Source organism: Xylocopa sonorina, chromosome 1, assembly GCF_050948175.1.
Source record: "Xylocopa sonorina isolate GNS202 chromosome 1, iyXylSono1_principal, whole genome shotgun sequence".
In the NCBI taxonomy this organism is placed as follows: domain Eukaryota; kingdom Metazoa; phylum Arthropoda; class Insecta; order Hymenoptera; family Apidae; genus Xylocopa; species Xylocopa sonorina.
This window is the reverse complement of record NC_135193.1, coordinates 21270627-21284223: the sequence shown is the minus strand read 5'-3', so window position 1 is coordinate 21284223 and position 13597 is coordinate 21270627. Positions and strand designations below refer to the sequence as shown.

At 30.0% G+C, this 13597-nt stretch overlaps 4 protein-coding genes across 4 annotated transcripts; 2 read left to right on the top strand and 2 right to left on the bottom strand.

Annotated features, from left to right (window-relative positions):
* Window positions 1–647: 647 nt before the first annotated feature.
* LOC143423417 (uncharacterized) lies at window positions 648–2236 on the bottom strand. Its single transcript, XM_076894751.1, has 5 exons — window positions 2103–2236; window positions 1742–1977; window positions 1388–1658; window positions 1003–1292; window positions 648–882 (listed from the first exon to the last, which is right to left on the bottom strand). The coding sequence occupies exons 1-5, from the start codon at window positions 2143–2145 to the stop codon at window positions 718–720; spliced, it is 1005 nt and encodes a 334-aa protein (XP_076750866.1). The 5' UTR covers window positions 2146–2236; the 3' UTR covers window positions 648–717.
* A 1283-nt stretch (window positions 2237–3519) lies between these two features.
* Window positions 3520–4990, top strand: LOC143431880 (solute carrier family 66 member 2). The gene is made up of 4 exons (XM_076908874.1): window positions 3520–3961; window positions 4028–4164; window positions 4262–4478; window positions 4563–4990. The coding sequence occupies exons 1-4, from the start codon at window positions 3768–3770 to the stop codon at window positions 4750–4752; spliced, it is 738 nt and encodes a 245-aa protein (XP_076764989.1). The 5' UTR covers window positions 3520–3767; the 3' UTR covers window positions 4753–4990.
* Window positions 4991–5698: 708 nt separating this feature from the next.
* On the top strand, window positions 5699–8281 carry Bmcp (uncoupling protein Bmcp mitochondrial). The gene is made up of 7 exons (XM_076892545.1): window positions 5699–5893; window positions 5999–6146; window positions 6232–6511; window positions 6600–6718; window positions 7781–7841; window positions 7903–7992; window positions 8073–8281. Exons 1-7 carry the CDS (start codon window positions 5821–5823, stop codon window positions 8235–8237), a joined length of 936 nt encoding a protein of 311 aa, XP_076748660.1. The 5' UTR covers window positions 5699–5820; the 3' UTR covers window positions 8238–8281.
* Window positions 8282–8924: 643 nt separating this feature from the next.
* LOC143429979 (protein FAN) lies at window positions 8925–13159 on the bottom strand. The gene is made up of 16 exons (XM_076905885.1): window positions 13131–13159; window positions 12812–13045; window positions 12534–12732; window positions 12277–12462; window positions 12143–12214; window positions 11856–12064; window positions 11600–11762; window positions 11380–11534; window positions 10942–11120; window positions 10741–10872; window positions 10462–10671; window positions 10078–10360; window positions 9774–10004; window positions 9604–9692; window positions 9290–9541; window positions 8925–9195 (listed from the first exon to the last, which is right to left on the bottom strand). Exons 1-16 carry the CDS (start codon window positions 13142–13144, stop codon window positions 9098–9100), a joined length of 2706 nt encoding a protein of 901 aa, XP_076762000.1. The 5' UTR covers window positions 13145–13159; the 3' UTR covers window positions 8925–9097.
* Window positions 13160–13597: the final 438 nt, after the last annotated feature.

Here is a 13597-nt window from a genome sequence, read left to right as displayed (position 1 = left end):
CCCTTATTCAGTTTCTATATTATTTTTATTTTGGTCAAAAATAGAAAAAAATGAAATTCTTAATTGCAGGTTAATAATTGCTTAATCTTACAATAGACATATCTTTTTATCACCTAGTAACGGACAGATCTGATTACTGATCTGTAATCGTGGAAACGTTAAATATTGTAAATTATATTTACTTTAGATCTACATAATTTTGTAATGAATTTTTATTCTTACAATCAAATTGTATATATTACAATTAATCAGAAATGAGAACAATACAATTTGTGCACAAAATGAAGAAAACAATTCAATAGAAGTAATGAAAAATAATTGTTTTATAGTTTATGTGTAATATACAATATATGTACATATGTATTATGTAGAGTGATCTTCGTATAAGATTTCAAGTAAGGTTATTAGAGAAGAGAGGAAACTGATGTTATGTCTATACATACCTCGAATATATGAAAAGTACATATTCTAAACAAATTTCATACACATATATATATTGTAATTATGTATGTATATTTGTAACATATATTTTTTACTATCTTTATTGAAATATAACAAAGAAAAATGACAGTGTAAAGGAAGAATGACAGTGTAAAGGATTACATAGGCCGAGAATAATGATGTAATAATCATTTCTATTAATAAAATAAATGTAAAATTAACATAATGTTTTGCGTAATACTTTCTTGCAGAAAAACGGACTACTGATTATACCGTTTATTGTGATTTTAGTAACTCTTCACTCCCTTTATTTTCTTCTGGAATGTACGGAGCAGTTACTAAATACTGAATATACGGACTATCATCTAATTCTTTGTCCTCCGAATTATTCGACATATTCAAAGCACGTTTTAATTGATAAATTTCGTACTGCATTCGATTCTGTTTACAGATATACAAAGTATGTTATTTGATGTACTCTTATATATATATATATATATATATATATATATATATATGTATATTTAAAGTTAAGTGACAAAGGTAATATTATATTCCAACCGTGTCTAAAATTGTTTTATTTTTCTTGATGTGCTTCTTGAATAGTTCTTGCAACTCATTATCAGCGTATAAACCGTTAAGTATTATTTCTTGTGTAATTTCGTATACAAATTTTATATATTTAATCTCCTCATCTTTTCTGTACACGGTTTGATTATCCATAAAATTAGTTTCACGAGTTACGCCACTTCTTGGTGTACTAACTACCGAAGAAAGATGATTGATATTTTGCGATAAAAAATCGGAAGTAGATTCATAAAACGTCGAATTTTCGTCATATCTGTGTATATTAGAGGGAGAGAAATAGGAAATATGCACGATTTAAGAGAATTTAAATTACAAGGTAAACCATTATATCGGAAAATTTGATCTACTCGCCTATTTTGAATTTTCATTCCGTTTTTCGAATCCACAGGTTTGAATATCTTTTTACAACTACTATTCGATTGCATGTAACGTCGCTCTTTTACATTTTTACTGTTCGATACAAATTGCTCTAAATTATTTGCTCGAAACGTTGGCGAATTTGGATAAATTAGGTGATTCTGTAATTTTGTTCGGGAAGAGACTGCAGCGCAATCGTAACAATTGGCAAAATGGTTTTGCGCATCGCATTGGCAAAGAAACTTTTGACCATAATTCAGTTTTAAAAATTCCTGTTATAATTGATTGGTAAAACAATTTGCTTTTATAGTTTCGTTTAGCGACTATTTTTAAACTAGATAAACATGCAATTTACCACTGGATGATATAAAGTATCGTATGCCAAACTATCAATTATATTGTCTGTAATCTCTGTTTTTACAAATCTTGGTTTATAATCAATTTGTCCATTCGTTTGCCTTTTTTTACGTATATAGGTTTTGTTTCTAGCGTCAACGGTACACTTTGTTAGTAAAATGCGTCGCAAGTGCGCACTCATAGAATTATACGCTGTTAACTGTTCGAAGTAATTTTGTCCATTTTGATTATACGCTGCATTCGATATAAATTTGTCATGTTAATTTGTTACGTACAAGTCAAATAATGTTATGTAAGAAACAGAAATTTCAATCGCATCGAAAAGTATTAGAATAATGGATATAATATATTTTTCTTACCAGTACTTTTAAGATTAACTTCACTCTTATTATATTTCGTCATTCTTTGAAAACAATATAACAACCCACAGCATATATTTCAAGGTTTTACTTAAACTTATTGTACAAGTTTAAAATGTGATTCACTAAAAATTTAGCTCAATTAATAAAACAGTATATATACCGACAAATATTCTTATTCTATTTATATATACATATATATATTATTATTATAATTTGGGAAACACTGTAAGAATGTATCCATACGTCTGCACACATTTATACATATTTATAAGTACATCTTAAACAATCTTAAATTTGTTACGGTACGTTACTAAGCAACAGTCCAGACAACACAGCACGCGCGTGACATCACTTCCATAGCCATCTATATTTCCCGCTTTAGAGGTGTAAGGGAGAGAAAGATATATAAGAAAGCTATAGGAAAGAGCGAGACAGATGTTGTCAACCCTACCGTAGAACCCATGGCGCTATCTCTGTGAAAAGTGCTCAAACTGCTCGCACATCGTTATCGACAGCGAAGTAAACTACTCAAGAACTACTAGCGCCATCTGTGTGGAAAGTAGTGAAACTAATGTCCGACCAGTTTCAGCGCTCCTCCAACAGATGGCGATAGTAGTTGTTCAGTAGTTTACTTCGCTGTCGGTAACGATGTGCGACCAGTTTGAGCACTTTTCACAGAGATGGCGCCATAGGTTCTATAGAATAGGGTCTGTATCATTATAGCTTTTTTATATATCTTTCTCTCTCTTACTTCACAAACGGGAAATATAGATGGCTATGGAAGCAACAAATTTTGCTGTAGCGAAGTATTAGAAGCAAAAGTTGATGACAATCAGTTTCGACACTTTCTGCAGAGATGTCGTTACTAATTTGTCAGTAGTTTACATCGTAAAAGTACAATGTAACGTTTGTTCGTGGTGGTGACTAAACGCACGATACTTCCATGAACGCTAATTCTGTTTTCATTAGATAACCCTTGTGGACGCACGGTAAAATCTTAAATAAAGGCAACAAAATGACCAATAAAAAGATAAAATTCAATGCTTTATCATATATTTACCGTGTTCGATCTGCTAATATTCTAATTTTTCTCGTTATCTCGGTTGACACCTTGGAATAGATGATTTTTGAGTACCGAGCAAATGCAAAATGGTGAATGCGTAATTGAATACGTTCTCTTTAATAAGCAATAAGGATATTTATGAAAACTGTTCCTGCTACAACATTGGTATATTTACCGTTTGCTATGACAGCTGTGTATATAAAAGCAGAAAATAATCAAATGCACGTGCTAGTCAATAAAATATATTTGATGCTTGATGTCCTTGAGAACAAGGCTTAAAATGATACAATATCTATACTTCTTTTTTAACTTATTTCGACATTAATCACCATTTATTTGGCTAAATGGTGATACTTAGCGTTCTGTTATACTCTGTCTATATATCTATATACTATATAACAGTATTTTGTAATGGTTATGTTTTTGCGTGGTTTTCGTACCAATTCTTAATAACTATGTCGTAGGTTTCTTTAATCTACGTGATTCGTTAAAACGATATGAATATGACGTCTAAAACTATCGGAGCTATAACCTAAAATATTTCATGTGCAATGATTGTAGATAGTGAAACATTATGTAGATAACAAAAATTTGTCACCATGTATAATGCTTATGAGCAGCTAACCATTAAGGATATAGCAAATTGGATTGCATCTGGAGCAATAATATTCGGTGGTATTGTTCCATATGTACCACAATATAAAGAAATTAAAAAAAGAGATAATGCGGAAGGATTTTCACTCTACGTTTGCCTTACACTGTTAATAGCCAATACATTACGCATTTATTTCTGGTCTGTGTATTTACTTTACTTGAATAGTAACCGATACGAACGCAATATAACACGTATTTGTTACAGGTTTGGAAAACATTATGAAATACCTCTTTTATTACAAAGTATATTTATGATTATTACAATGTTTATAATGATTAAGCTTTGCATAAATGTACAAAATAGGAATCAAGTGATAAAAGTTAAGGAACGTGTATTCTCGGGTAAGTTAAAGTAAACAAAAATGGACAACAGTTTTTAATGCAAATTGATTATCCTCTAGTTCTGAATATATGTTACATCGTCGATTAATTCATACAGATTTCGATGCGAATTTTTTTTGGAAGTGGACAGACTTTCAATCTTACATAGACTTTATATTAATATTTGCCACATTAGTAGGCATTCTGACGTATCTCTTAGTCGATGTACAGATATTCGTTGAAACTGTAGGATTACTTGCAGTATTAACAGAAGCTATGCTTGGGGTGCCACAATTTCTTCGTAACTTTTGTAACAAGTCTACCAATGGAATGAGGTATAAAGTTGTCTTAATTATAATATTTATGAGGTATAATATTATCCGAATGATCCGTACGCAGCAAGTTTATTGTAATTTCAGTATTATTATGGTTGCAATGTGGACGTTAGGTGATGCATTTAAAACATGTTATTTTATCATAAGAGAAGCTCCGATTCAATTTCAAGTTTGTGGTACTCTTCAAGTTGTAATCGATATTGCAATTTTAATGCAGGTATATATTTATCAAAATAGCACATCGCATACAAGAGTTCCAGTCCGAGTTGATTGAGTCTGATACTTTACGTATATATATATATATAAATCTTAAAGTATTTCATGTACAGATTTTATTAATTAAAAAATTTATCTGTGTTATAGAAAAATATCTATAAATATATACATATATATAATTGTACAAAAAAGGAAAACAAGATAAAATGCACAATGTATATCATAAATAATCATTCATTAAATGAATATTTCTCATTTTTACTTGTAGAATAAGCATTAACCATATTTTTTTAATCGAACTTTTTATACATTTCAATAGTGTCACGTGTACAAATTTTTTTCAATAAAATTTTATTGATACAGTAAGAAAATTGAATTTGATTGAAAGTACATTTAAGTAGAATTGTTTGTGGAGAGAGAGGAGGGGCAACAGAACAGTTCTGATTAATCATCATTGAGTTTAATTACTGTTTAAAATGATAAACGTCTACAATTCGGGTTTTTCCCTTGTGATTTCTATTAATAGCAACGATATATATGTGCTTACGTACCATAAAATTCATATACCTGAATTTAGTCGAAAACAAAAATTATTCATCGGTATATTCTAGGACATTTTAGTATATAGGAACTTTTGGAATTTATGCTATGCGTTGCAATTGCACTCGATTCACAGCGATTGGTTGTAGGATCTGCATTTAGTTTCGACTTACAAGTTTTTTGAACACGGTTGGAAAACGATGCTTTAATCAATCGGTAGAAGTTATATGACGATTTTAATATAACCGAATTTCAATTAGTGTAAAGGTATTAATGCAACAATTCATTGTTATCACTTCTAATTCCATTTGCTATTCTGCAGTACTTTTAATCTACGTACAAATTATATTATTTGTGTTTTCAGAAAATATTGAATCATATTAATTAAAATCTAACATCAAAAAAGGTATAATAGAAAATTGTACACTGGTATTCAAAGTAAATTGAATTCAGTTGGCTTAATTTGTTTTTTAATTACATTTTTGAGCAGGATTATCGACGACTTGCTCATAAATATTGTTAATTAACTTTGCTATGTAAAAGTAATTTATATACTTGCTAAAACCAAAAGGTGCTAAACGTTGTAATGGGAGAAAGCCAGTGGAGAGATTGGAAACCTTTTGTTTATGGGGGTTTAGCTTCAATTGTTGCAGAATTAGGTCTGTAATATTGAATAGTAGTGTAAAATTTATTTGTACGTATATATATATATATATGTACATATTTAAAATTTATTTAATCATTTTTGTTTTAATTTTCATTAGGTACATTTCCTTTAGACACAACAAAGACGCGTCTTCAAATTCAAGGACAAAAATTAGATCAAAGATATACACATTTAAAATATTCTGGTATGACCGATGCTTTATTTCAAATATCACAACAAGAAGGTTTTAAAGCTCTATATTCTGGGTAAACTTCCAATACATATAATATTACTTTGTACATCAATTGTTTTAATACTTTACTTGTAATAATAACTAGTCTTATTATATAGAATCAGTTCTGCTATTTTGAGACAAGCTACTTATGGGACCATCAAATTTGGCAGTTATTATTCTCTAAAGAAAGCAGCTATGGATAAATGGGAAACAGATGATTTATTTGTAATAAATGTTGTATGTGCTGCTTTAGCTGGTGCTATTTCAAGTGCTATAGCTAATCCTACAGATGTTGTAAAAGTTCGTATGCAAGTAACTGGAATTAATTCCAGTTTATCGTTGTTTGGCTGTTTTCAAGATGTTTATCGACACGAAGGTGTCCGTGGTCTGTGGAGGGTATACAAATTGATTATGAATTTTAACAATATTTCAAAATATGTATTTTATTTCAATTATCTTACATACAAATCTCTTTTATGTACAGGGTGTTGGACCTACTGCTCAAAGAGCAGCAATTATCGCGGCTGTCGAATTACCTATATATGATTATAGTAAAAACAAATTTATGACATTTCTGGGAGATAGTGTTAGTAATCATTTTGTGTAAGTAAATTATATTTTTATACTCTCTATTGAATTCTACTATTCTTTATATTATTGTAAATGTAAACGTTAATTGTGTCTCTTTATCGTTACTGTCACTAAAAACAGTTTATACTGAAACGCATATCAAATGGGTATACAGATGTATTTTTAGTGTCATTATCAAAATAATAAATTAACCCTTATCCGGGCTGTTTCTATTTATCATATAACATATTTATCACACTCTTATTGTACTAACAATTGTTGAATAATATTTTTAAAGCAAACAAAATTCATGTGCTTTTTTACAGTATGTGATGTCATGTGAGTATATCTAAACGAGAAACTATATGTTAACTGTATTTTATCTTTTTTTTTTAAATAATACTTTGTCTTCTTTTGTGTTAAAATTTCGTATAAAATCTGATAAATACTATTATATAAATATATCTAACATACAATAAATATTTATATTTATATTGTAGAATATAAATATTTTCGATAAGAGTAGCCAGTAATCAGCCAAACATTTTGTGCCCCACAATATTAATTGCATAATGGTTTTATGTACGTTAAAGAGGAAGTAATATTTTTCTAAAAGTGAAAAATTTTATTTCCAGGTTCTTTCACACTGTGGTGCGCAAGGGCACATGCAATACGTGGACATTGAGATGACCACAGAGAATTGAAATGGCAGTTATGCTTAATGTTCCTTATTTATATAGAAATTATTAAAACTGTCATCCAGATGATTATTAATCATTTTGAATTTACATCGTAAACCGTTTTGGTTAGCATTTTATATACGGATTTACTTGCAATTGTAAAATTAAGAAAAGAAGTGCCGTTTTTATTTCTTCTATACTCTTTCGCTTTCATTTTATGTGTTGGAGCATTGTTCGAAAATACATTCTACAGGTCTTTCTTAGGTAAATTATATTGCATAATATCGCTGACATCACAATGTGCATCTCAGTTTACAGTGCCTGGATAAGGGTTGCTTTAATTCTTCAGAATGGAGAATAGAGATTCAAAATTGATGCTGAATATTATATATGTACACATAATTACACATTTCAGGTCCAGTTTTATAGCCAGTATGGGAAGTGCAATAGCTTCTACTCCTATAGATGTTATTCGTGTAAGTATAATCATTTAATATCGTGATTTCATTCTTTACTTAAATGACAATACTATTTCAGACGCGGTTAATGAACCAAAGAAGGATACATACTGCAGGTAGTGCGCTACCATCTTACATTTATAGTGGTAGCATAGACTGTTTTGTACAGGTACGTAATATCAAGTATTAATTGTACGATATCCTCTTACTTTTATTAACAATACTCTCTACATGGTTCTGTTTTTATAGACTTTTAAAAACGAAGGCTTTTTAGCCTTATACAAAGGTTTTGTACCGACTTGGTTCAGAATGGGACCATGGAATATCATATTTTTTATAACGTATGAACAATTAAAACAGTTGGATCATACACATTTACCGTTGAACAAAATGTTGGATCATACAAATGAATAATAATATTTGGCAAACAGTAGACAAACTACACAAGAATGTATATGTGCATATGTGATAAAACAGTAGTTGAGACAAAACATAATTAACATTAATTAAAAAATTATATAATTTATTTTTTTGCATATTGAAATGTTTATCTAGATATATGTGGAAAAACACTACACTACACACAACTATTTAAAAATAAATGGAATTTATTTTCCTCGATGGCAATGAAAAATTACAATCTTTATAATGAAAGTATTTATAGTAAAAAATATAATTATAGAAAACGTGAATGCACTCGTTACCTCTTTAAAAACTCTACAATCCTGCAGAGTGCATGTTACAATTTTATCTTATACTTATGCTATGTAACTTTAATTTTCGTAAGAAATTTTTCTTCGAAAGTAACATTAATTTTAAATACTTCGTGTTTAGATTTGTATTTTTACAAAAACAATAAGATTGTTAAACTACCAAAATTTATAAACTACATTCAAAGAACTTACAGAGAAACTGATAGACTAAACTACATATCATTACATATAAATTGACGCACAAACATTTACCGTGAAAAGATGTTTGCAAAGAAAGTTGTGTACTCGACAAAGAAACAATACTTTAAATGTATGTAATGTTTATATTTGAGATTTTTTATAAATTGTTAGGAGTGTGAATAACGATATAATATAAAATATACTAAAATATTCTAACCATGCAACAGGTGTTAAACTATTAACGAATATTTCAACAAATTAAACCTTTTTTAAATATAACCTTTCTGTTATATTTAGCAAGAAATTTTTGCTGCAAATTTTAACAATCAAAATTATAATCAAACAAACCTTTCAATCGTACTATAGACATTACAAAAGGAATTATACATTTTTACAATCCCATACAATTATTTTCCTATCTTTTCCACCACTTAAAACTATATTATCCTCTGTTGATACTGTTAATGCGTTAATTGGTCCTAAAAAATAATGTGTGTTACATATTTCGGTAATAGATACGGTCATATAGTATAGTTGCAAGCAACTAATGTATCAATATGTATTATACTGTACCATCATGGCAATGTATTTGCGTAATAAAAATTCCCCCTTGACCGTTCCATACGTTAATATTTCCACAGTTATCTCCTATCAATAAAAAAGTTTTGAACCATGTCAATGTTAATGGCTCATGTTCTATCGTTGTACGATAAATCTGAGTACTTGTATGAACGTCGATTATATTTAATACTTTGTCCTCTGAACATGATATTATGCTTTTTCCTTTTTGATCAAATACCATTGCATTTATTTTGCAAGCATGCGCTGTATAAAACAAAAGTAATTGTACATTTGGAAAGAATGATAGTAATTTCTTTAATACGCACCTTTTACATTAAATAGCAAATTATAAGTATCCATATTCCATAAGAAAATTTCTCCATCTTCCGTACCAGATACCAATAATATTTCATCTCTACAAATAGTTTCGCTATTATAACCTTGTAATTTAGGAAATCAATTAATTTTGTGCTTTAGGAAAAAGGAATAATTTTACCCCGATATACTAATGCAGGTTACTTTAGAGTCGTGATCCAATTGTGCAATAAGGTATTCGGCTGGTTTAATTTTTGTCCCCGATTTATAGCTTTGCCAAACTTTTGCTGTACAATCCCATGAACCAGAAATGATTATTCTACGGGTAGAACTTAATGCCAAACAAGAAATAGCATCTTCGTGACCTCGTAGTACATCTATCACTCTACCAAATTCAATATCGTAAAATATTCTGTAAAGAAATAAGGTTAGTTAATAAGGAAATAGTGTATGCACATGTGAAACTATTCCTTCAACACGCTTACAGTGAATTGTCCCAGGATCCAGCAACTAATATATTACGATGAGAAGAAGGTGTATAATACGATATGCAAGAAGAAAGTGGTAGCGATGATAATGACACGCTACGCGTTAATTTTTTATTTTTTATACTGTATAACTTAAGCATTCCATCTTGTCCAACTGATATTATTTCATTAATTTCTTCTTTATTCGCTATAGTAATGCTGCTTACGCTTTCTTTGTGAGATTGAAATATTAATAATTCGTGCAGTTCAAACATTTTCTCTGGAGGATTTTCTTTAATTTCTGGTAGAAATTATTTAATATTATTAGTTACAACGAATTATATAGAAGAATATTCTTATAGGAATTTAATTTCTGTATCGAAGTAATATTCAGTAACATACTTGCTCCACTTTCAACTGACTTAGTTAAAATTGTTTCAGTAGACAATTTATCTAGAGTAGACGGTACAGAACGTTTTGGATGCGGCAGGGTAAAAATCTGTTTCGGTATTTGGCCAAATTCCATAATTTGTATTTCTAAACCGTGTTTATCGTTAATGTCTCTAATAGTGTCTAAGTCTACTGCTCCTTCATAGCACAAATGGAAAAATACTGAAATGAAGTATATTATAGAATAAAAGTTAATTATAAGTTAGCTTTTATTACAATATACCAATGTACCGTTATCAGCTTTCTCTGCTTCAACTCCTCTTTGTTTATATCCAAAAATCAAGTCAATCCAATAATGAAGGTTTTGAGAAACATAATCACTTTCTAAGGCGTTCCTTAATACTTGTATAAAATGAGCTGGACCTAAAATTGGCAAATAATTCCTATTGAACTATTGTACAATAGTCATTTTATGAACTACGAGGCACTCACCATTTGCCCATGGTGGTAACTGTACATCTCCTATTTTCGTACCATCGTGTCGATAACCGAAATCAATGCCGTAACTATTCACTAAAAAATCACCACCATTGTTTGTGTCATAAAATTCCGGGATGAGTTCTTTAAAGTCAGACATGTTCACCAAAACATTTTTCCATACGTCAGCTACACTGTTAGGTATTTTTGTTGGTAAGAGTGAAACAAAAAATCGATTCTGCAGAGTCGACAGAGTAATTATGTACTTTTACAGTATGAAAAAGCAATTACCATAAAATTTTGCCTTGTCTGTGCGATTCAAAATTTTATTCACATATATTTATTGCTATTACATTAGTCTGAACAATAGACGTGTTTCTGCTATATTTACAAGTCTAACTCCTGCTTTTACAGAATCACAATCGCGTAAGCATTTGTACAAAAAATACATACCTATTGAACATTCTGTCTGGATGATCAAATCTCCCATTTTGTAAGCAAAGCATGTATTGAGGATACTTTCGTACTAAGTAGAACAAAACAAATCCAGGTGCGCTATAATGAGAGCCGTACAAAAATTTTGGTTCCGACATTTCCAAATATCGTTCCTGTGATATCATAATAATGTTAGCTTTCATTGTCCGAGCCAACTCGTCAGAGAAAATTGAAATACCTTTAATCTTTCTAATCGATTCGGTTCAAGCGCTCCGATAGGTTTTGAAAGATCTCTATAAATACTAGGATCATTTAAATCCAATTTAACAGATGTGTAATCTTGTAATATCCAAGGCATGATTGGATACTGAGTTAAATCGTGAAAAGTTCTATCCGCCAAACTGGAAAAAAACTATTTCATTTAAAATGTATCTTTAATATATTAATAATTGTTAATTTTGTTGTTTATATATATATGTATATATAAAAGTTACCTATTAATGTACAAGAGATAATCATAATTTGATAAAGAACCATTCTGCCACCTCATCGTCATTTGATCCTGAGGTACTCTTTCTAAAGAAACCGCAGACTGATTTAATAAACTTGTATATAATTCGTCTCTATCATTTTGGCTTTTTAGCGATATAAACAGATGTTCAACTTTATTGTCCAACTGTCGTGACCATTTAATTTCGAGTCCCTGTTTTAAAAACAATTATTATAACAATTGAAGTTTATTTATTATACAGTGATTGATATAAAAACTAGACTTACTTACAATTTGTCTTAAAAGAAATCTTCTCTTAATGACATTAACGATATCCTTTAGTTGTATTTTTAAAACTGGATGCTAAAACAGTAGTAATCTGAATAAAAATCGTTCATCGCACGTTGCTTTTGTAAAATACATACTTGATCCAAGTTATTGTAGGGTTGAAAATAAATTCTTGAAGTTGTTAACAGTATTCTACCTGGATTTATAATAAGAGGTAACACTTTATTTGCCTGAGTTTCCAATACCACCTGTTCGTATAAATCTTCCAGCCACGATGTGTCGAACGATACTCTAGATTGTCGAGAGTGTACAATAGCCGTAATCTGTGTAATAATAATAGTTTGATGTATTTATATTTTTGGCCAAGCGTAAAAGAATCAATCGAGAAAAATACCATAGCATTTTGTTCGGCAGTTGGCAAAGTAGTCGCTCTAAATAATTGCAAAATTTGTGGTAGACAATCGTCTATTTTTGCGTAATTAAAGTAGAAGTGAAACGTAGCATTCTGGTGTATAAATTTGTACGGTGCGAGTATATTTTTCTCTAACATTTTCACGTACTGGTTACATTCAATTGACAATATATTGCTCCATCTTGTACATGTAAAGTAATTTTTATTAAGATTAACAATTAATTGTAATCATACGTCGAAGAACTTTGAGAAATACTAACTTTGCTGGATCGTTATAAGATCGACGTTGATATACGTTTGATGTTTCTTTCAGTTGAATTTTAATTAAGGGCTGATTAATATCCTTACTTACAAATACTAATGATTTCGAGCATAATTTCAATCTTCCATTTATCCATTCCTGTCTTTCAGAAACAGAAGTGTCTACTATCTTCATTTGAACGCTGTAATCCTCAAAAAATATTTCTCCTGGTTCCAAAAGAAGCATTGTAAACCTGATACAACGATAGTATATTCGTTCGAGATATAGTTACCACACGTGTTAAGTAGTTATTGTATAAATTCTTCTTCAAAAATTACCTTTCCTTTTCCATTGTTGCGCAAAATAATATAGAATAATATAGAAATATAAATTAGAACAAAATATATAATAACCGATACATATAATCGAACGGAAGATTTTTCGTTGGTAAAATTTACATGATCGTATCTCGAAATACGTAATGTACGTAAATTTTATTTCACATCGATGACAATATCGCAGAACATCGCGCATGTATAACGGATCACTTTAATTCGTTCCTTGGTACCGACAGAAACACGAACCAGCAGATGTTCTGCATGAAGTGCCGCGCGATACTCAAAAACAATGTACGTACGAATTTTGATACGAATCGTGGTAAGAATTTGCGCATCTCATAATACTTCACGCGGAATGCCGGCTACCGCGTATTTGTATTAGTGGGGAAGAAAAATTATTGCAATCGAGTGTACGGTCGGTTCGAACGCTTCTTCTCGTAACACACGTACCTATCATTTTCAAATCT